The sequence below is a fragment of the Pogoniulus pusillus genome, chromosome 9, assembly GCF_015220805.1.
Source record: "Pogoniulus pusillus isolate bPogPus1 chromosome 9, bPogPus1.pri, whole genome shotgun sequence".
Lineage (NCBI taxonomy): Eukaryota > Metazoa > Chordata > Aves > Piciformes > Lybiidae > Pogoniulus > Pogoniulus pusillus.
In genome coordinates this window covers 12,207,489-12,229,508 of record NC_087272.1, presented here as the reverse complement: position 1 = coordinate 12,229,508, position 22,020 = coordinate 12,207,489, and the positions used below count along the sequence as shown (strand labels likewise).

General features: G+C 45.4%; 1 protein-coding gene across 24 annotated transcripts in view; it reads left to right on the top strand.

Annotated features, from left to right (window-relative positions):
* The window catches only part of ADGRL3 (adhesion G protein-coupled receptor L3), a 667,301-nt gene that overhangs the window by 295,406 nt on the left and 349,875 nt on the right, over positions 1-22,020 (top strand). Inside the window, exon 1 of one of the 24 annotated variants that reach the window (XM_064148529.1) lies at positions 96-151. The exons of the other annotated variants lie outside the window; for them this stretch is intronic. Within the exon in view, the coding sequence (XP_064004599.1) occupies positions 142-151 (10 nt within the window). The 5' untranslated portion in view covers positions 96-141. Of the gene's footprint in view, positions 1-95; positions 152-22,020 lie in introns of those variants that run through there. 24 annotated transcript variants of the gene reach the window in all.

Below are 22,020 nucleotides of genomic sequence, written 5' to 3'. Positions count from 1 at the left end.
CTGACGGGGGGTGGCAGGCGCAGTCCTGGCCTGCTCTCAGGCCCACTGAGGGCAGAAGGGTGGAGGACTCGAGAAGGCTTCAGGCCCCTGGCTTTGGCTTAGCTTGTGGCTGTACCCACTCTGCCCAATTGTCTTCTGCATATGTGCTCTCGTAAGTAGGACCTCTCTTTGAACTGCCAGTTGGTGTGCACTGTTGTCCTTCTTGCTCCCTCAGAGGAGTAAGAGTCGCTTCTGTTGTCCACTCCTGGGTAGCTCCTGGCCTCCAAGGACCATAGGTGTGAAGTGATACTCTGTTAGTTGGGTGCAACAATGGAGGTTTGCTCAAAATGTGGTGAAACAGTGCCTTAGGGGCCTGTGAAGGAGCAGGGCAAACCCCTCCAGAGGTAATGGCTCGTAGTGAGAGGACAGGAGGCAATGGCTGTGAGATTGAAGAGGCCAGAATTAGGTTGGAGATTAGGGAGACACTCGTTAGAGTGAGGGTGGTGAGACATTGGAACATGTTGTCCAGAGAGGCTGTGGATGCTTCCTCCCTTGAGGTCTTGAAGGTCAGGTTGGATGAGGCCTTGAGCAACCAGGCCTAGTGGGAGCTGACCCTACTCATGGCAGCAGGGCTGGAAGGAGATGATATTGAAAGTCTCTTACAACCCAAATCGTTCTATGAATCTCATGTGAGGCTTCCAGGGAGAAGCTGTGCAGTCTGAGGGATGTGTATTAATAGAACTGTGCTGGAGATCATGGAAAAGTGCTTTATTATCTTCCTGAAATATTGTATTTTTTATGATTATTTAAAATGGTAAGAAGATAATGAAGTGTTGGAATGAATTTGACTGCTAAGGTAGAAATTTGCTGTCAGCTTATTCAGGACCATTGGCACTATTAATTCTCCTTACATGCTGAGAGAGTTGTTTGGCAGCTGCACTCTCTGAATGGCCATGAGATAGATTGAATTTGATCAATATTTGCTTTCTGGTTAACTCCTAGAATGCCAGCCCACATCCAAGAAAATGGGGTTCATGTTTTTAGCTCCCGCAGAGTTGGAAGTACTGTGTACAGTTCTGATGCCCTCAGCACAAGGAGTACATGGAACTGTTGCAGTGGGTCTGGAAGAAGCCACAAAGATGTCTGGAGAACCTCCCTTGTGGGAACAGCCTTGAGAGAGTTTGGGCTGTTCAGCCTGGAGAAGTCTTCAGGGAAACCTTAGAGTAGCCTTCCAATACCTGAAGAGGGCTACAAGAAAGCTAGTGAGGGTTGGTTTAGAAGGGCTTGTAGTGATAGGATGAGGGGCAACGGCTTTGAGATGGAAGAGGGGAAATTTAAACTGGAAATTAAGAAGAAATTCTTTCCAGTGAGGGTGGTGAGATGCTGAAACAGGTTGCTGACGGCAGTTGTAGATGCCCCCTCCCTGAAAATGTTCAAGGCTAGGCTGGCCAGGGCCTTGGTCAGCCTCATGTAGTGAGAAGTATCCCTGTCCAAGCAGGGGGTTGGAACTGTAAGGTCTCTTCCAACCTAAACTAGTCTATGCTATGTGACTTGCTGTCTACCTTCACCTTAGGCTGTAGGTTGTTTTGTTTTTTTTTTAGTGAAGGGTTCATACCTTGCCTCTTCTCTACAGAAGTGAACTAATTCATGTCCTCTTACCTGTCAAGTGATTATCCAATCCTTTCTTCTCTGAAAGCTAGAGGGTTTCTTATCAACTTCCTTGGTGTGGAGAGGTTTCTGTGGGATAATGCTTAATAGGAAAGCTTTGTGTTTCTGAGTGTATGCAGCTAGCTGCTTATCTGCATGTCCTGCATGATGCTTCCTGTGTGGGCTCTTGACCAGTCCTGAGTGCTGTCATGGTGTCCTGGTTTCAACTGGTGTGGAGTTATCTTCTTTCTTGTATTGATACAGTGCTGTCTTTGGTATGAAAATCAGAAGAATGATAAGAATGGTTTGGTGTGGAAGGAAATTCAAAGATCTAGTCCTGGGTCCCATGTGCAGAGACACCTCTTACTAGACCAGCTTGCTCAGGGCCCCATCCAACTTGGATTTGAAGACTGAGATGGCTGACGAGTGGGAACAAGATGCTTGCATGCTTGCTATGGCAGCAGTGAGGTTACTGGAGATGCTGGTAGCACTGCCAGGCTGAGGCTGGCCGGGAAGATGCAGCATGGAGATGAGCATCAGCTTTTAGCTGAAGTCCCATGGTAATTCTTCTGACTGCTCCTTGTCAGCCTGGTTCGTAATCCTTTCGGCCCTTGGTACGCAAGGTGAGGACAGTAGAATCATAGAATTGCTTGGACCAGAAGAGACCTCTAGAAGTCATCTAGTCCAACCCCACTGCAGTCAGCGGTGGCAGCCTCACTAGATCAGGTTGCCAAGTGCCTTGTCAAGCACTGCCTTGAATATCTCCAGGGAAGGGGCCCTAACCACCTCTGTGGGCAACCTGTTCCAGTGGTCCACTACCTTCATGGTGCAGAATTTGTTCCTAACATCTGATCTCAATCTCCTCTCGTTCCAAATCATTACCACTCATCTTCTCACTGTAGGCTTTTGTAAACAATCCCTCTGCAGCCTTCTTGTAGCCCACTTCAGGTACTGGAAGGTCATTGTTAAGTCCTTCTGGAGTCTTCTCCAGGCTAAACAGCCCCAGCTCCCTCAGCATGTCCTCTTAGTAGAGGTACTTCAGAGCCCTGATCATATTTGTGGCCCTCCTCTAGACCTGCTGCATCTGGTCCATGTCCTTCCTATGTTGAGATCTTCAGAGCTGGACACAGTACTCCAGGTGAGGTCTTAGCAGAGCAAAGTGGCAGAGTCACCTCCCCTAAGCAGTGCTCTGTCTTTCATTGCACTGCAGGATCAAAAAAATGGCGAACTGCTTTCAAAGGCTGTGGAACCTGAGCCCACATAAATGTGTAAAATAACCTCAATTGGGGGCTGCAATTTGTCCTCAAACTCTGGTTAAGGTCCTCAAGTTGCTGTATCAACACGTATACTGGGAGCAAGTCAAGGTAACATAGTCGATATCCAGAGAAATTGCAAGCACCAAGCCACTACCTTGTGCTGGCATTTGTTGTGAGCAGCTGAAATGAGACATTATCTGGAAAGCTGGAGCAAACAATGTAGTTATGGGCACCTATTTTCTCATCTCTTTCAGAGTTTGCCTCTCTCCATCCTGTTAGTGTGTTGGTGACAGGTAACTGCAGGGTCACTGAGCAGCCTTGAGTACTGCTGGGAATGGAGCTACTGTCATTTGCCATTGTATTTTCTGAATTGTTGTTTTTCTGATCTCTTCGTCTCCTTGCTTTGCCCTCTTCCCTCTGTCTGTATGGTATGGAAAAGAAAAGGCTGAGAGGAGGTCTTATAAATATTTGTGTGTATCTGAAAAGTGGGTATCAAGAAGGGGCTATTTTCTTTTCAGTGGTGTCCTGTGATAGGACAAGGGCCAGTGGACAGAAAGTGAAACCCAAGGAGTTCCACCTCAACATGAAGGAAAAAATCCTTACTGTAAGGGTGAGGGAGCCCTGGAAAAGGCTAACCCAGAGATGTTGTTGAGTCTTGTCCTTTGGAGACTGTCAAGACCCATCTGTATGTGTTCCTGTGTGACCTGTCCTAGGTGATCCTACTTTGGACTTAATCTCCGAAGGTCCTTTCCAGTCCCTAGCATTCTGTGATTCTAGGAACATGTGATTAAAAGGAGAACAAAAAAAAAAAAAAAACAAAAACACCCTTCTGTCACCATCAAATTAAATCAAAGAGCTGTAGGCAAGATCTCAAACACACACCTAAGCCTTTCACTTGGAACAAAATACCCTTGCAGGAGCAGGGTGGTAGGGAAAGGAGGACGTGAGTTTGTGCACAGCCCTACCTGAAGGGTAAAGGTAAGACAACCATAAAATTTGTTTTCCAGCTTACAGGAGAACAATGACCCTAAGGTATGACTGAGAAGTTGCTGCTGGAAACACTGCCTAGGGCTACCTGGGGTTGGTGAATGTCCTTCCCCCACATGGAGCAATAGTGCTTTTGTTGCCCAGAACAAAGATGCAGGAGAAAGCAGAGTTAACTCTATAAGGTAGCTGACAACTCTGACACCAGCACATAGTTTCTGGAGACATTAAGGACTCCACAGCAGTCAATCATGGAATCATGTCACTGTTTTGCTTGGAAAAGACCTTTAAGATCATTGAGTCCGATCATTCTCTAACACTACCAAGTCTGGTGCTAAACCATGGCCTTCAGCATCGCATCTCTGCCTCTTCAAAATCCACGAGGCATGTGGTTTTCAGGAGAGGGGATGGAGAAAAAGGAAACTAGGGGACTCAGTGAAGAGCCTAAAACCTAATGCAGAAGAACACAGGCTGCAGAAACCTAGACTGCAAGAGGTAGGGACCTACTCTGTGTGCAGGGCTGGAGGAAGTTGCCAAACACTCAGCTGCCATATTTGCAGCTATGCTGGGAGTCACCAGCTCATTCAGTTTGCTCTGGGCTGCCAAGGCAGCTGCTGTGCAATCCTAGCCGTGCTGATCAGTGGGAAATGGAAGCCTGGGGACATCTGACCAAGCCCTGGTGAGCTCCAGCGCAGTGCAATCATCCCGTGCCTAACGGGCAAATGCAAGTGTCTTGTGGTAAGAAGTCCATGAAAGAGGAGACGTTTGTGCCTGCAGGCTCTGGCAGCTGACTTATAGCAGTGCCACTCGTGGCTGGGCAGGGGTGTAATCCTAGGACAGCACTGGGTGGTAGCCCAGGGCAGGGGAGCAAAGCAGATATCAAGGCCCTGTCCAGTGTTTGAAAATAACTGTGAGGATGCAGCTGAAGCAGATGAATGTCTGCAGCACGAGGTGAGGATAAAAATAAAAAGAAGCCTCTTCCCTCTGCCTTGTCTGCTGCTCCCACCATCTGTGCAATGCCTGTGCCTGCTAATGCTGGTGGAGATATCATTGTGTCCCTTGAAACTTGATAGGTGATTAACAGCATCTAGAGAATCCTTTGGTGAACTGAGGAGCTGGTCCAGTGCAAGACCATGAAGATGCAGAGATGTAGTTGTTCTCATTGCCAAGGAGTAAAGCTACCCTGCTACTTAATTCACGCTTGCCTATGGCAAGCGGGCATGGCTGAGGTCCTCAGCTTCCTGAACTTGGGAAGTTAACAGTGTTTCTGAATGCACTTGCCTACAAGTAAGGGCTTCCAGGAGAGGGTTGTTCCTGCCATTCGTATGGCAGGAGCCCAAAGACATAACAGCAGCTGATCACTAGGGAACATCATGCTAAGTTTTGTGCATCTCTAAAGAGGGGAATAATGCAGAGTACGGGCAGGCTTACCCAGCAGAACCAAACTCTCCACCACTGGTAGTCTTCAGCTTCTTGGTTTGTAGAGCCATTGAGTGGTTTGGGTTGGGAGGAACATTGAAGATCATCTGCTTCCAACTCCTTGCCGTGGGCAGCGATGCCTTCCACTAAACTGCCTTGCTCAAGGTCCCATCCAGCCTGCACTTAAACACCTCCAGGGAGAGGACATCCACAGCCTCCCTGGCAAGCTGTTGCACTGAGGTGGGGGTTGATCTCTTCTCCCTAGTATCAGGTGCTAGAATGAACATAAATGGCCTGAAATTGTGCCAGGGAGGTTTAGGCTTGACAGTAGGGAAAATTTCTCTGCTGCGAGAGTGAGCAGGCATTGGAACACAGGCTGCCCAGGGAGGTTGGTGGAGTCACCATCCCTGGAGGTATTCAAGAAACGTGTGAATGTGGCACTTTGGGACATGATCTAATGGCCATGGTGGTCTTAGATTGATGGTTGGACCAGATGATCTTAGAGGTCTTTTCCAACCAAAACAGTTCTATGATTCTACGTGGGAAAGAGGTAGAAGAGGAAGGTGTGAGCACACTGCCTTTCTTAGGAATGGGGAAACATGTAAGGCAATTCATTTTCAAGTTGATATAACAGCGTGCTTTCCAGCCAGGTTCTTAGGAGCTCCTCTCTCACTTTTTAGATGGCTTATTTGTTTAATTCTAGTCAGTTCAGTGAATTAAACCTTCTCGCTTCACCTCACTTCACTTCTGTGTGCAGAGAGGCCTAAGCAATTGATCTGACTTTTGCTTTTTGTGGCTGTTATTTTTTCAGGCGTGTTTTTGATTACTGCTGTCTCTATTGCAGTTGCTTGGCCTTCTGCAAAAAGGGATCTAAGCATCCCTGCTCTGTTTGCATTTTGTTCGTTTGTCCTCATAGGTGGTGTTTGTAAACAGGAAAAGAGCTAAGAGGAAACAGAAAGAAGCAGAGGTCCCTCCTTGTAGACCTTTCTGTCACAGAGGCTGGTTCTCAGCCATCTCTTAAAAGTCACCAAGAGCAGGAGAGAAAAATATTCTTTCAGATCTTCTCTGAAAGTAGCCCAGTTCGGTAGGAGAGTCACCTCACTGAGCAGCTGAAGGACTGTGATGCTTCTGCTGATGAGCCTCTGCTATTGTTGTAGACACATAGAAACAGAGTGGTTTGGGTTGGAAGAGTCATCTAGTTCTGACCTCCCTGCATGGGGAAGGACACCTTTCACCTTACCAGGTTGCTCAAGGCCCTGTCTAACCTGCCCCCCCTCCCTTGAAAAATCACCCAGACTAGACTCAGCAGCTCTATTTACAGCTGACACAATAGACAAGCAGATATTTACAGTCTATACAGTTATATACAGAAATATACAAGTTCAAGGTAATACAGAAACACAACAGCCCTCCCAGAAATCAGAGTCTCCAGGAGGGGCTCTCAACCACCTTTCCACCTTCCCACTACCCCTTTACTTTACTCAAGATCTTGCCTTATGTTTAAGGTAGTTTTGAGGGTTGGCCAGGGGAGTTAGGAAGATGGATTAGTCACATAGGTGGCAGGTTAGGTTAGAGAGACAGAGAGTTCAGCCCAAAGCCCAGACAGCGACTGCCTTATCTATGTTTATGTTCTTGTTCTTATACTTCTCAGCAAGCCTATGAGTGAAGTAGATATCACCATTGTTTCCTTTTCATAGCCTGCAATCTAATTCTTCTCACCAAAACATTGTAGCTAGCTTCAAACTAGCACACAGGTGAAATAAACTTGTGGAGCTGGTGAACAGGTCCTGTGAGGAGTGGCTGAAGGAACTGGGATTGTTTAGTCTAGAGGCTGAGGGGAGACCTCCTTCCTCTCTATAGCTCTACAGGATGTTGGAGCCAGGTGGGTGATGATGTCTTCTCTGTTGTAACAAGTCATAGGAGGAGAGGAAATAGCTTCAAGTTGCACCAGCAGAGGTTTAGGTTACAGATTAGAAGAAACCTTTTGGCTGAAAGGGTTTTCAAAGACTGTCAGAGTCTCTTCAGTGAGGTGGTTGAATGCTCATCTCTGGAGGTGTCTCAGAGAAGCAGAAATGTGGTGCTGAGGATCATGGTTTAGTCTCAGCCTTGGTAGAGTTAGAGAGTGGTTGAACTTTATGATCTTAAAGACCTTTTCCAGCCAGACTGGTTCTGTTGTTCTACTATAGGCTTCTCCTGAAGCCTCACTGAACAGCAGTGATAAGTTCTTTAGATCCTGTTTGTGCTGGAGAGGGAAGCCTGTCTTCTCTCTGTCTGCTGGAATTAGTATTCATCCCAAGGAAAGCTGTTTGGTGCCTTTTCTCCTGGGCAACTGCAGAAGTCAATCATTGCTCCCTGATGTGAATAGCAATAAAGGCAGGGAAAATGTTCATTGATTCCAAGCAAAAGAGCCCAAGTGGGTGCTTTGATTTCAGAGGAGCTCTGCTCTTCGAGGGATCTGCAAGGTTAGTCTGCCAGTCTTCTTCCAAATCTGTACTCTCAGTGTTCTGGCAATGCAGAGTGGAAGATAAGCAAGGAAGCCTCCTGGATCATTTTGCAATAACAATGATGGCTTATAATTGATAGTGTGAGAGAAGTAATTGCACCACAAGAGTCAGACTATCATCACCATATCCAGCTTGGGAGAGGGACCACACTGGTGGTAAATTGAATGAAATACAGTAAGGACAAGTCTAGAGTCTTGCATCTGGAGAAAAACAGCTCCATGGACCAGTATAGCTTTGGGACTGACCTGTTGGAGAGCAGTATAGGGAAAAGGGACCTGGTGGCTCTGGTTGAAGTTAGTGACTAATTCTGCATTGGCTTAAATGAAGCCTGGTTGAAAGTTTTAACTGTTGTAACACAAAATTGGATAGAATTACTGCAGTGTGTCCACTGTGGTTTAGATCAATCAGGATCCTGGTGAACAGAAGGATGCCTATGAGCCAGCAGTGTGCTCTTGTGGCCAAGAAGGCCAGTGGTACCCTGGGGTGGTTTAGAAAGGGTGTGTAAGTCAGAGCCAGACTTTACTCAATGGTGTCCAGTGACAGGACAAGGGTTGCAAGCGAGCACAAAGAAATTTATTTTCACTGTGAGGCAGGCTTCTCAGAGAGGTTGTGGAGTCTCTTCCTCTGCAGATATTCACAACCTGCCTGGATGCATTCCTGTGTGACAGGCTCTAGGTGATTCTGCTCTGGCAAGGGTGTTGGACTGCATTTCTTGTGGTCCCTTCCAACTCTTTGTGATTTTGTGTGAAATGGGTTATTGACTTTTGGCTCCTGTTTCGACTCGGACTCCATACAGGATGCAGCTCCAGCAAATTCCAGTGCCTAGGTGGTGATGTATTCTGTAAATCAATCATATATTAGCAATAAAAATTACCAAAGTATGCCTTCATTAAGGATTCATCATAGAAATTTGTTTGGGTTCTCTACTGGCTGTATTGATTGCTGCTATTTACAGATGAAGTGAATCTTACAAGCAGAGTGTTTGTGTATGGAGCTGCCTACATTTGAAAGCCATTTATTTTTAACATGGAGATGAACTTCAAGAAGAGGGGCAAATATGGATAAATATGAGTCTGGGATTTATACTGCAAAAAGATTCAGGCATTGGAAGAGGCTGCACAGGGAGGTGGTGGAGTCCCCATCTCTGGATGTGTTTGGGAAATTGTCTGTACATGGCACTTTGTGACGTGGATTAATGGCCATGGTGGTGTAAGGCTGATGGTTGGACTCAATCTTAGAGGGCTTTCCCAACAGAAACAATTCTATGATTCTATGAACATGATAGGAATTTAAATATGCTGAGGAGTCACAAGTAGATGTACAGTGTTGCTGAAGCCTGAATATGGGACCTGAGCAAAACAATAACCAATATTGTAGCATTACAGAACAGTTCAAGTTGGAAGGGACTCCAGAGATCATCTGCTCCAACCTCCCTGCCATGGACAGGTACCCCTCTTGACTGCACTTTGTTGCCTCAGACCTCAGCCAGTCTGGCCTTAAACACCCCTAGGAAGCAGGCATCTGCAACCACCCTGGGCAACTTATGCTTAAGATCCAGTCTAACCCTGTTCTCCTTCAGCTTCAAACCATTCCCCTATGTCCTGTCTCTAGACACTGTCATGAAAATTTGATTTCTAGCTTTCCTGTAGAATCTGTTCAGGCGTTGGAAGGCATCTATAAGGTCCCCCCAGAGTCTTCCCTTCTCCTGGCTGAACAACTCCAGCTCCTTCAGCCTATCCACATAGCAGTGCTGCTCTTTTAGTGGTGTTCTTATGATGGGAACACCAGAACTGGATGCAGTATTTGAAGTAGGGGTCTCAAAAGAGCAGAGTAAAGGGTCAAAATTGCCTCTCTTGGCCTTGAAAATACTTGACAGTCACTTTTTGCACTTCCCATTTTCCATGTCAGTTGTGTTTTTCTTGGCTTCTTGCCATAGCATTTAATTGCTCACCCGCCTGCATTATGGGGTCTGGAGAACAGGTCTGGTGAGGAGTTACTGGGGGAACTGGACTTGCCTATTGTGGAGAAGAGGAGTCTGAGAGGAGACCTCATTGCTCTCTACAACTCCTCGAAAGGAAGTTTCAGTCAGGTGGGGGTTATTTTTTTACTCCCTACTACCAGAGTGAGAGGAAATTGCCTGAAATTGTGCCAGATGAGATTTAGTTTGGAAATGAGAAGAAACCTGTTCATCTCAAGGGATTACAAAGAATTGAACAGGCTCCCTGGGGTGGTGGTTGAATCTCCATCCCTGAAGGTGTTTTAAAGAGGCAGAGGGGCTTGATTTAAGACCAGAGACAGGAGAGTTAGGTCATTGTTGGACTTGGTAATCTTAAAGGTCTTTTCCAAGCAAAACAGCTCTATGGTTCTGAATAAAAACTGTTTTAGGTTACACAGATTATGGTTCATTATGAAAACAAAGCCAGTCTCCTGACTGAAATCCCATCTGCTGGTTTGCATTAAGCAATTCCCTTCTTTCTCCATCAAATATTTTGCTCCTAAGAATGCAAAGAAGCTCTCCTGGAATGTGGGTTTTTTTTGTCTATTCACAAGCACTGCATAGAGGCAAGGTACAAATCTGTGCATGGATAGGCACAGATGGTATCTGGATAAGCACTGACTGAAGGGGTTTATTTCTTGTGGTTGGTTGTTGGTTTGGTTTTTGAAGTCTCAGATAATAAATTCAGTGGTCTCTATGCTCCAAATGTCCTACTCTCTACACTTCAAATGTCCCATTCTCTTTCTGGTTTTTTTTTTTCTCTCAAAGTTTCAGACAATACAAAGAGACTTCTGTGGTCAAAAAGGCAGACTTTTTGCACATAGAGATGTCACCCAATAATTTCTGAATCAGACTATACCCTACTTACTGTTTAAGCTGTAACACATCTTCCAAGAAAGTATTTACTCATTATTGAGTGACTTCAAGGAAAGCATCATTTAGGGCCACAAAGATGATCAGAGGGCTGGAGCACTTCTCCTGTGAAGAAAGGCTGAAAGAATTGGGGCTGTTCAGCCTGGAGAAGAGAAGGCTCTGGGGAGACCTTAGAGCTGCATTTCAGTATCTGAAGGGGACCTGCAGGAAAGTCAGAGATGGACTGTTTAGAAGGGCCTGTGGTGATAGGATGAGGGGCAATGCTTTGAAACTGGAGCAGGGGAGATTTATGTTGGACATTAGGTGGAAACTCTTCACAATGAGTGTGGTGAAACACTGGAATAGGTTTCCTGGAGATATGGTTGAAGCCCTCTCCCTGGAGACAGGCAGGATCAGACTTGGAGGACCTGGGCAGCGTGATTTAGTTGAAGGTGCTCCTGTTCACTGCAGGAACATTGGAGGCAATGATTTTTGAAGGTCTTCCAACTCAATGCAATCTTTGAATCTGTGAGTTATATACCTAAGTTAATTGTTCCATCTTAAATTACTTACTCTATTAAAAATATATACCTGATTAGGGTTCTCAAAGACTGGAACAGGCTCCCAGAGAAGTGGTTGAACCCCACCCCTCAAAGTGTTTCAAAGAGACAGAGATGCAATGCTCTTTTCTCCAGTTACAAGGATGAGAGGAAGCAGCCTCCAGATGCACCAGGGAAGGTTTAGGTTGGAGATTTAAATACATTTGTTGTCTGAAAGAGTTCTCAAAGCCTGGAACAGGTTGCCCAGGGAGGTGGTTGAATCCTCATCCTTGGAGGTGTTTCAAAGTGGCAGAGATGTGGTGCTGAGGGATGTGGTTTATTATCAGCCTTGGTAGGGTTAGACAATGCTTGAACTGGTCAATCTTAAAGGTATTTTCCAACCAAATTCTGTGGTTAGTGCTGGATATGGTAAAGTTAGGTAATGGTTGGACTGGATGATTCTATGGTTTTCTCAGCCTGAATTGTCCTGGCTTCAACTTCTAGCCTCTTGTATCTTGCTTGCATCTCTCTGCTGAATTGAAGAGCTCTCTCTATTTTTCTCTCTCCTTATTCTTAGTGTAGGAAATGCAAAAGCAGCAGGTGCAGGCTGCAACAGTCTTGTACTCGTTAAACTAAGCAGTGTTGGTGTCTCACTTGTAAAAGTGGCTGTCCAGAACATTTGAGTTTGTGATTTTTATATTGATTGAGTTGTTTTCCAAACTATTTCAAAGTTCCTGACAAGTGTTTTTGAAGTATAGACATCGCAGTGCCCACATTCCTGTAATGGTACTAAGCTTTTGTCAGTGGTGCCCAGCAACAGGCACAGATTGGAACCCAGAGGGTTCCATCTGAACAGGAGGAGGACCTGTTCCTGTAGTGGTGCTGGAACCATCAAACAGGCTGTTTATGTGGCTTGTGGAGTCTCCTTCTCTGGAAGGATTCTAAAACCACCTGGACATTGTGATTCTGGGCAAGCTGCTGCATGTCTCCCTCCTTTGGCAAGGGTGTTGGGTTGGATGATCTCCGTAAGTCACTTTCAACTTCTTCCATGCTGTGATGAACTTGTCCAAAGCCAAAATCACTCCAGACTCTTAAAGTTGCTGAAGAGCTTAAGAATTCACAAGATCAGGAATCTTAGTATATCTGAAAGTCATTTTTCCATTGCCTTCAAAGCTGCTGAGACCAGAGTCTCTCAGTGTCAGGCTTTTATTTACAATGATGGTTAAAGAAGTTCTTTACTGTGAGGGGTAGCATGACTGCCGCTCACTGGTACTGGTAACCCAGAGAAATTGTGGATGCCTCATTCCTGCAAGTGTTTAAGACTAGGCTGGATGAAGCTTTGAGCAACCTGGTCTAGTGGGAGGCATCCCTGCTCATGATAGGGGTTTGGAACTGGATGATCTTTAAGGTCCATTCCAATCCATGCTATTCTGTAATTCTGTACAGCCATACAGAAGGCAGTTCTGTCTTCCCCCTTCTGTTTGCTATTCACCTCCTAACACTCTCAGAGATCATGTTTGCCCTTTGAGTCGCTGTGCAGCCTTCAAATTTGTATCAATCATGACAGCAGCTTTGTTTCAGAGCTGCTGCCTGTGAGGCTGTGCTCTCCCATCCTGTTGCATTCCTACGTGGACTTTGGTTTGCGTTAAAGCACGCTCTTGCTCAGACTGTGGAGAAATCAATCTGCAGAACTGACAAGGTTCATGTCATTACTTAACATTTCATCAATTTTTTTTGTGCCTGCTGCAGATTTGGCAAGCATTGAGTTTATTTTCTTTCCGATCATCAAGAAGTATGTTGAAATGATACTGAAGAGATGAAGTTCTTGAGTTCATTCTCTTTCAGAAGCGTGTTGAGCAATATTGGCTAGGTTGGATGGGACCTTTAGCAACCTGGGCTACTAATGAGTGTCCCTGCCAATGGCAGGGGGTGGTGGAACTAGATGGCAAACATGATCAGAAGGCTGATGCAGCTCTTCTGTGAGGACAGGCTGAGAGAGTTGGGGCTGTTCAGCCTAGAGAAGAGCTATCTCTGTGGAAAGCTTATAGTGGCCTTTCAGTACCTGAAGGGGACCTACAAAAAAGCTGGGGAGAGTTTTTTTTCAAGGGCTTGTAGTGACAGGATGAGGGCAACGTTTTGAACTAGTGTCTCAACCAGAGCACGCATCTTGGAGCCATCTGCAAACTTGCTGAGGATTGAACCAAAAGCATGTCTTTCTCTCTGAGTTGTGAATAGATTTGTTTCTTCTTTCCAAGCACAGACTGCAATGAGTTCTTGAATGATTGTAGGAGGTTGATTTTTGCAGGCTTTGACCTACCTTCCTATGGCAAAAGTACTGCTGCTGCATTCTAACTTTTCAAGCATAGTTTCACTTAGTCTGATGTCCCCCACTTCTGCCATTCCATAGAATCATAGAATCAACCAGCTTGGAAGAGACCTCCAAGATCATCCAGTACAACCTAGCACCCAGCCCTAGCCGATCAACTAGAACATGGCACTAAGTGCCTCAGCCAGGCTTTTCTTCAACACCTCCAGGGACAGCTACTCCACCACCTCCCTGAGCAGCCCGTTCCAATGCCAATCACTCTCTCTGGCAAGAACTTCCTCCTGACATCCAGCCTAGACCTCCCCTGGCACAATTTGAGACTGTCCCCCTTTGTTCAGTTGCTGGTTGTCTGGGAGAGGAGACCAACCCCCACCTGGCTACAACCTCCCTTCTATTTCAAGCTTTCAGTACTGCATGGTTTTGATTCCAAACTCATTTCTTCTGGATTGCTGCTTTGACCTTTTTTTTAAAGTAGCCTTAACAGAAGAAATTTTTCCTCATAATTAACAGAGTGGAGGATTTTGTCATCTGGAAAGAGACTTCCCCATTTATTGTCCATATTTTTGATGTTAAATCTTTATTTCTGTTTACATTTCTGGGGAATATTTTAGTCTGTGAGGAGCTATCCTGGGTAAAACCCTTGTGTATGTATGATACCTGCTCCAGCAGGACCATGTCTCTCTTGTGTTGGGGGCTCCAGAGCTGGAAACAATGCTCCAGGTACTTTTTCTATGAAGTTTTTCCTTTGTGCTCCAAAAGTCGAGGGCAGTGACAGCAGAGTGCTTTCCTCACATCTGAAAGCACAAGATGATTAGAATATTAAAAATGATAAAATAGATAAAATCATAGAAAAAGCAGAAACTTCTAGAACTGAATTATAAATAACTCTAGGAGAACAGTGCTTGAAATAAGTACGGGGAATCAAAGTGCTCAAAATGAATTCTTTGTTAGATAAAAGTCTCTTTGTATTTAGAAAGTGCTGTTACAAGTAATGTAACATAATTACATTAGACATTTAACCCCTGATCTCCCAGAAATAGTTCTCTGGTAATCTTTCCCTGGTGCCTTTTTGCTTTCAACTTGGAAGAATCCTTCAGAAACCTTCAGGGAGCAACAGTACAGAAAGATTTGGCAGTTGCTGCAGCCTGATGTCTAGTGAGGTCTTGGTGATAGGCTGTCTGCCTCTCAGTCTGATTGGAGGGGACTCCAGACCCTAGACTGGGGTCTAGAGACTCCTGCTGGGGTTGTAACAATACCCAACCTCACCCATCCACCTACTCATTCTCACTGAACCTGGCCAGCCCATTTTATGTCCTGGCAGGTCAAAGCTGAGGCTGTGTAAACCTTGGGTCAGTGTTATTCAAAGTGTCCTTGTATCTCCACCAGTTGACAGAGACCATTTGGTGGTGTTGGGTCCTGTCTCTCTTCTCGCAGATAAGGGAAAGTGCATCTGCTGCAGAGCCTAAGTGGGCATGCCCTGGTGCCCCAGCAGTGCTCTCTTGTCTGGAACTTGACAAAGTCCTGCTCTCTGACTGTATATCTGTAGGAGAAGGAAGGAAAGGAGACGTGCATTAGAAGTCATCATCACTCAGGTCTTTAGTTGTATTTCCTAGCATTGAACCATCTTGTGGAGTTCATCCAGTTCATTAGTTTTAACTTTATGCTTCTTTCAGGGAGTTGTAGAGAGCAACCAGGTCTCTCCTCAGTCTCTTTTTGTCCAGACTAAATAACCACAGTTCCCTCAGCTGCTCAATCTAATTTTTCCTCAATTTAATTTTCCTAAAGATTTTTAGTTTTAATATTGAGGGAAAGTAAATAAAGTTGGCTGCTGTTCAGATGAATATGTTTGCTTCAGCAAAGCTCTTTTTAGGCTGCTGCTGCATTTGAGGTGAAGTCCTTGATCTTTTGTGGTCAGGGGGCAGCTGTGTTACAGACTTGGAGGAGAGTCCTGGTTCAAAGGGCTATAAGGAACAGCTTGCCACAGGCTGCTTGCAATTCTTGTAGTCTGTCAGCAAAAAAAGATCTTAGACCTCATGCCTTGGCTTCTGAGATGGAGCTTGTAGTTATCATGCTGTGGAAATCCTCATCCAGCACCTGGGGACAGGGTTGTCTGTGGGGTTTTTTCACTGGTTTTACCAATGAGCAACTGCTGGTTTCTGAAAATTAGTGGCTTTTGAGATATATGGAGTAAAGAGCCCCAAGTCTCATCTTGCCACGTGGAACCCAAAACTTCCTGTGTTGCCTGCTACATCCAAATCATGTGTTCATAGAGCAGGGCAATTAAAAAGTATATAATGGACTGCAATTCTGGGAGGACTCAAGATCTTGATCTGGCATTGAGCCAGAAATGGTAGTTTGCAGCCCTGAAGGTAGCCATATCCTAGGCTGCATAATAAGCATGACTAGCAGGATGAGGGAGGAGATTCTCCAGGTCTACTCTGCACTTGTGAGACTCTATCCTGAGCACTGCTTTCAGTTCTGGTGCCCCCAGCACAAGAAGGACGTTGAAATGTTGCAGTGGGTCCAGTGGAGGCCATGAACATGATCAGAGCACTCATCAGAGGGCAGGGCGTGGTGCAACTAGGTGAGAAAAATGATCAGAGAATGGACAACCCTCCCTTATTGGGACAGGCTGAGAGTTGGGGCTGTTCAGCCTGCAGAAGGGAAGGCTTTGGGGAGATCTTAGAGCAGCAGATCTGAAGGGAGCCTATAAGAAGTCTGGGAAGGGATTTTAAACAAAGGCTTGTAATGACAGGATGAGGGGTAATAGTTTGAGCTGGGAAAGGAGAGATTGAGACTGAAGGTTAGAAGGGGTGGTGAGGGACACTGGAACAGGTTGGTCAGGTAGCTTGTGGATGCCGTCTCCCTGAAAGTGTTCAAGGCCAGATTGGACAGGGTCTTGAGCAACCTGGTCAGGTGGGAGGTGTCCCTGCCTATGGCAGGGGTGTTGGAACTAGATGATCTTTAAGGTCTCTTCCAACCCAAACCATTCTATGAATCTATGATCTTGACACAGTCTCAAGCTTCATAAAACATTCACAGTGTTACAGCTTGTGGAAAGAGCAAATCCTCTGCTGTTATTTATGGCAGAGACTCAAAGGAGCTGTGGTGTCTCAAACACCACAAAAAAATCACAGTTATTCCTTTAATGATCTACACTTTGGTCATATTACTTGCTGAAAATGGCTGGCATTCAAGGTCTGGGTACTTTACTTGTAAAATTAACTCTGAAGGAATTCTTCTCGTTTTCCAGTGAAGGAAAGCAATTGCTTTAGAGGATAAATATTTCAAGGCTGAGGTTTTCAGACAGGTATTTGAATGACAGCCTCTGATACTTAGGCAAAAGAGAAGAGTTTTTTCCTATCTGTTGCTTTCTCTGGAGAGTTCTGAAGGTTTCATACAGTTGTCCTTTCTGGGCAAACACAAACTCCAGTGTGTCACCACTCTCATTGCAGAGAACTTCCTCCTATATCCAATCTCAAAATCCCCTGCTCCAGTTTCAAACCATCATCCCTTGTCCTATCACCATAGCCTTTTCTGAACAGTCACTCCACAGCCTTCTTGCAGGTCCCCTTCAGATATTGAAATGATGCTCTAAGGCCTCCCTGGAGCCTTCTCCAGGCTGAGCAGCCCCACTTCTTTCAGCCTGTCTTCATAGGATAAGTGCTCCAGCCCTCTGATCATCTTTGTGACCTGCCCTAGACCCACTCCAGCAAGTCCCTTTTGTGTTGGAGACCCCAGAGCTGTCTTTATGATTCTATTTACTGTGGTGGCTTAAAAATTGAGACACAATTAAAATAAACCTTGCTAAGGGCTAGAGTAAAACATGACAGTGGAATAATTTAGAATGGGGTGAATGATTTGGATGAGAGAATCGAGTGTACCCTCAGTAAATTGGCAGATGGCAGCAAGTTGGGTGGGCATATTGATCAGTTGAAGAGCATGAAGGTGTTGCACAGAGATCTAGACAGACTAGAGGTCTCTCTAGACCTGGAAGGTTTTTGGACTTCTGACCCTGGAGGTTCAAGAAATGTGTGGCCATGACACTTTCAGACATAATTTAAAAGCCACAGTGGTCTTAGGTTGATGATTGGACTCAGCCTTGGAGGTCTTTTCCAACCAAAACAATTCTATGATTTTATGAACTTAGGATCTGGCCAAGAAGGCCAGGGGATCCTGGGGTGTATTAGGAGGAATGTGTCCAGCAGATCAAGGGAGGTTCTCCTTCCCCTCTACCCTGGTGAGACCTCATCTTGAATACTGCGTTCAGTTTTGGGCTCCCCAGTTGAAGAGGGACAGGGATCTGCTGGAGAGGGTCCAGTGGAGGGCTAGGAGGATGATTAGGGGACAGGAGGGCATGGCTTCTGAGGAGAGGCTGAGAGACCTGGGGCTCTGGAAGAGAGGAGACTTAGAGGGGATTTGATAAATGTTTATAAATCTGAGAGCTGGCCAGGAGTGGGGGGACAGGCTCTGCTCACTTGCTCCCTGTGAGCAATGGGTGTAAGTTGCAGCAAAAGTGGTTCTACCTCAACACAAGGGGGAACTTCTTTACTGTAAGGGTCACAGAGCACTGGCACAGGCTCCCCAGGGAGGTTGTGGAGTCTCTTTCTCTGGAGACTATCAAGGCCTGTCTGGATGTGTTCCTCTGTGATCTGTGTTAGATAGTATTGTCCTGCTCTGGCAGAGGGGTTGGACTCGATGATCTCTTTGGGTCCCTTCCAAACCCTGACATCCTGTGATCTGTGAAGATTCAGGGAGAAAAGAAGAGCAGCCAAGCATGGCAAGACAATGAGGAATCTTCATCAGTGCATGAGCAGCAGAAGTGTCCCAAGATATCTGGTAGTTATCTGGTGCTTAATCCTCTGACTATTATCCCTGAGCTTTCTGGCCTTACAATGGATGATGGGAAGAGCCAGTTGTTTCTTCATTACCCTTCTGAGATCTGATCTCCAGGGCATATAGAATGTGGCAGAAGGAGATTTGCCATGGAACTAAAAGACACTTTCCAGGAGGCAGAGGCTGGTTGGGCTTTTTTTCATTGTGCTCCTGTTTGCATCCTTGGTTGCGTCACCTTGGAAGATATGTTGTCTGTAGATGGGTAGGGCAAACCCCTATACAAAGCCCCACACTGGCTGCTGCAGCTTTCTCCTGTGTCTCCTCTTCATCGTGGGGAGAAATGTCAGATGTAAACATGCTGATTAACACCTTTTCACTTGTGTAACTTGGGAGCAAATACCAGGCAAGTGTCAGCTGAGTTTTATAGTGGAGGTAGACTAAATGATTTATGCAACTATGAAATAGTTGACCTCAACCTCCACACAAAATGCACAGAGAAGGATGTTTTTTTCCTTTGGTTGCCATGGCTGAGGTGCTGCATAGCACTGAGTTTCTTTTCTGTCCCTTTTTTCCCCCCTAGATGATGGGTAAGGAGGATCACTGCTTCTGATAAAGGTGCCCCAAGGAAAGTCATTTAACATCTTCTGTAGAATAAGAAAGCCCAAGACAATCTGGGGTGTGTGTGTTTGATTCACATGTGGAACTCCAGGATGAAGCCACATTCTTCATCTTCTGAGGACTGTATCTCATTCTCTTCCTTTCCCAAGAAGAATTTGGAGGTCAGGGCCAGGTGGGGGTTGGTCTCTTTTCCCTAGGAACAATTGTCAGGAGGATAGGAAATAACCTCTGGTTGCACCAGGAAAGGTTTTGATTGGGCATTAGGAGCAACTTGTTGACAGAAAGGGTTCTCATAGACTGGAACAAGCTCCCCAAGGATATGTGGTTGAATCCCCATCTCTGGAAGTGTTTTGAAGAGGCAGAGGTGTGATGCTGAGGGCCATGTTTAGCTACAGAATGGTTGGACTGGATGATCTTAAAGGGCTTTTCTAACCCTTTAATTCTGTGAAACCTCATCCCCCAGTACCTTGTGTTTGCCTTTGGGAACAGGCAGTCATTTAGCTGGGCAGAGGAAACCACATGCAAGTCTTGTGAACATGAATCTTTACATTTCCAACTTTTGTTTCAGTGCCCTTAAGTATGCCTTGAAATTTCCCTCTGAAAATTCAGAGCCAGAACATGATTTTGCTGGGAAAATTGCATATCAAATCTAATTAAAAGCATCATCCCACACTTTTCTTTTAAAAGTACATCCACTACCATCATGCCTCTGAGTGTAGCAACAAGTCTCCAGCAGCCAGGAAGAGGTGGAATTTAAAGGCTATTTCAGGGTTTGATTAAGCACGCAATGATAACTACAAGCCCATGCCCTGCAGGCATGGCAAGAGGCAATTATGTTCTGAGGTCAAAAGCGAGGAGGAGAAAAAGCACCAGTTTTGGTGACTTGCTTAATTTTCCAGTTCTTGAAATTAGCAGAGACAAAGAAGTTATAAATTGCCCAGATAAAATCCTGTCATTATCTGTTGTCCTTCCACAAACCTCTGCTCTCACTTTGCCCTGCAGAAGAAGCTCAGGAGGATGATTTTTCCACCAAATGGCTGCAGTTGGAAAACTGAAGTTGGAACTAGTGTAAAGGTTTAAAAAAAAATAAAAAAAGAGTGGTTGGGGTGTGTTGGGTTTTTTTTTGTTGTTGTTTTTGGTTGGTTGGATTTTTGTTCTTGTTTTTTAACCAAAATCTGGAAGGTCTGCTGTCAGTACTTAGGTGGCTGTCTGCAGATAGGAGCCTGGCAAAAAAAGACACCTGCTTTCCAAACTAGGGAGCAGCCAGAAGCTCCTCTTGGCTTCAAGCCAACAATTAGGTCACTTATTCAGGAGATGAAATAAGGAGCTCAGTGAGAAACTAGGAAGATAGGGGGCTGCTCAAAGGAGAGAGAAGTGTATTAATGAATTAATACAACCCTGCTGGGTAGTTCACAGATGGGCTTTGACGTATCTTATTTCATAGCAAAAAGGAAAAAAATACAATAAAAAACCCAAGAAGAAGAATCTCTGCTTCTCACAGGAAAAGCACTAAAACTCTTTAAGGAAGATTAGAGTACAGGGACACGACAAAGAAATGGGCTTACAAGGAGATAAACAGGCAGCCTCTCATCTCCCGTTGGAGTCTTTATTGCAGGTACCAGGGTAGAAGAAAAGCCAGGCAAAGCATCTGATTTAGGGGAGGGTGACTGGATGGAAAACATCCTCTATTGCTTTCACAGAAGCATAGTATGGTTTGGCTTGCAAGGGGCTATAAAAGATCATTTCATTCCAACCCACCTGCCATAGGAAGGGACACCTTCCGCTATACCAGCTTTCTCAAAGCTCTCATCCAACACAGCCTTGAACACCTTCAGGCAGCAGGCATCTACAACCTCCCTGGGCAACCTGTTCCACTGTCTCACCACTCTCACTGGAAAGAATTTCTTGCTAATCTTCAGTGTAAATCTGCCCTCTTCCAGCTCAAAGCCACTGCCCCTCATCCTGTCACTACAAGCCCTTGTAAAAAAGTGCTTTCCCAGTTTTATTTTAGCCCCCTGCAGGTACTGAAGACTGCTCTAAGGCCTCCCCAGAGCCACCTTCTCTTCAGGCTGAGCAGCCTCAATTCTCTCAGCCTGTCCCTAGAGCAGAGGTGTTCCAGCCCTCTGATTGTCTAGCCTGTCTATGAACAATTTCAGGCCTGTAACATCCACAAACTTCTTTGAGGATTCAACCGCCTCCCTGGGAAGCTTGTTCCAGTCTTTGAAACCCCTTTCAGTCAACAAGTTTCTTCTAATACCCAAACTAAACCTCCCTTGGCACAACTTGAGGCCATTTCCTCTCTTCTATCACTTGTTACCAGGGAGAAGAGATTCACTCCCACCTTTCTCCAACTTCCTTTAGAATGGTGGGAGTTGTAGAGAGAGAAGGTCTCCCCTCAGCCTCCTTTTCTCCACAGAGAGAACTTCTCCAAAATACTGGAGAGAATTTTCCTTCTTTCTGACAGGACACAGCAGTTACCTGCCTATCTGCAGCGTTAGTGCTTCACCTACCCACTGAGTTGGGTTGAGTAAATTCTGTTAATTTCTCTGATTTTAAGCGGGGTTCTTCTCAACCATCACGTGCTGAGTGTCTGCTTTCTTTGACAACATACAACAGCTACTGAGGAAAAGAAGTATTAACAACTGTTTAGGAATGAATGGGAAAATAGATTTTTCTGACTCATGAAGGCTGGAGAGATGGGTTTTGGTTTATTGTTTCTGTTGGGAACACTAAAATGTAAAGTACCTGGACCTCTTCCTGTGTGCTTTACTCTAGGTGGGCTAGATGATCCTCAGAGGTGCCTTCTAACCCTCATCGTTCAGTGATTAGCAAACTCTCTTTGCTATTTCTTCAGCCTCTGAGAAAAGGATCCAAACTACCCAAGAGGTGAAGAATTAGGCTAATGCACAAACCCAAGCAGCTGATATTGAGTGTAAACCTCATTTTGACCTTATTTTGGCACTTAATAGGAGTCCTCTAAGCCCATGGCAGGAGGAGGGAGGGCACTTGGCCTCAGTGATCTGCCAAAAAGCTGCCAGAAGTCTTCTGCCTCCCGTGCTGCCAA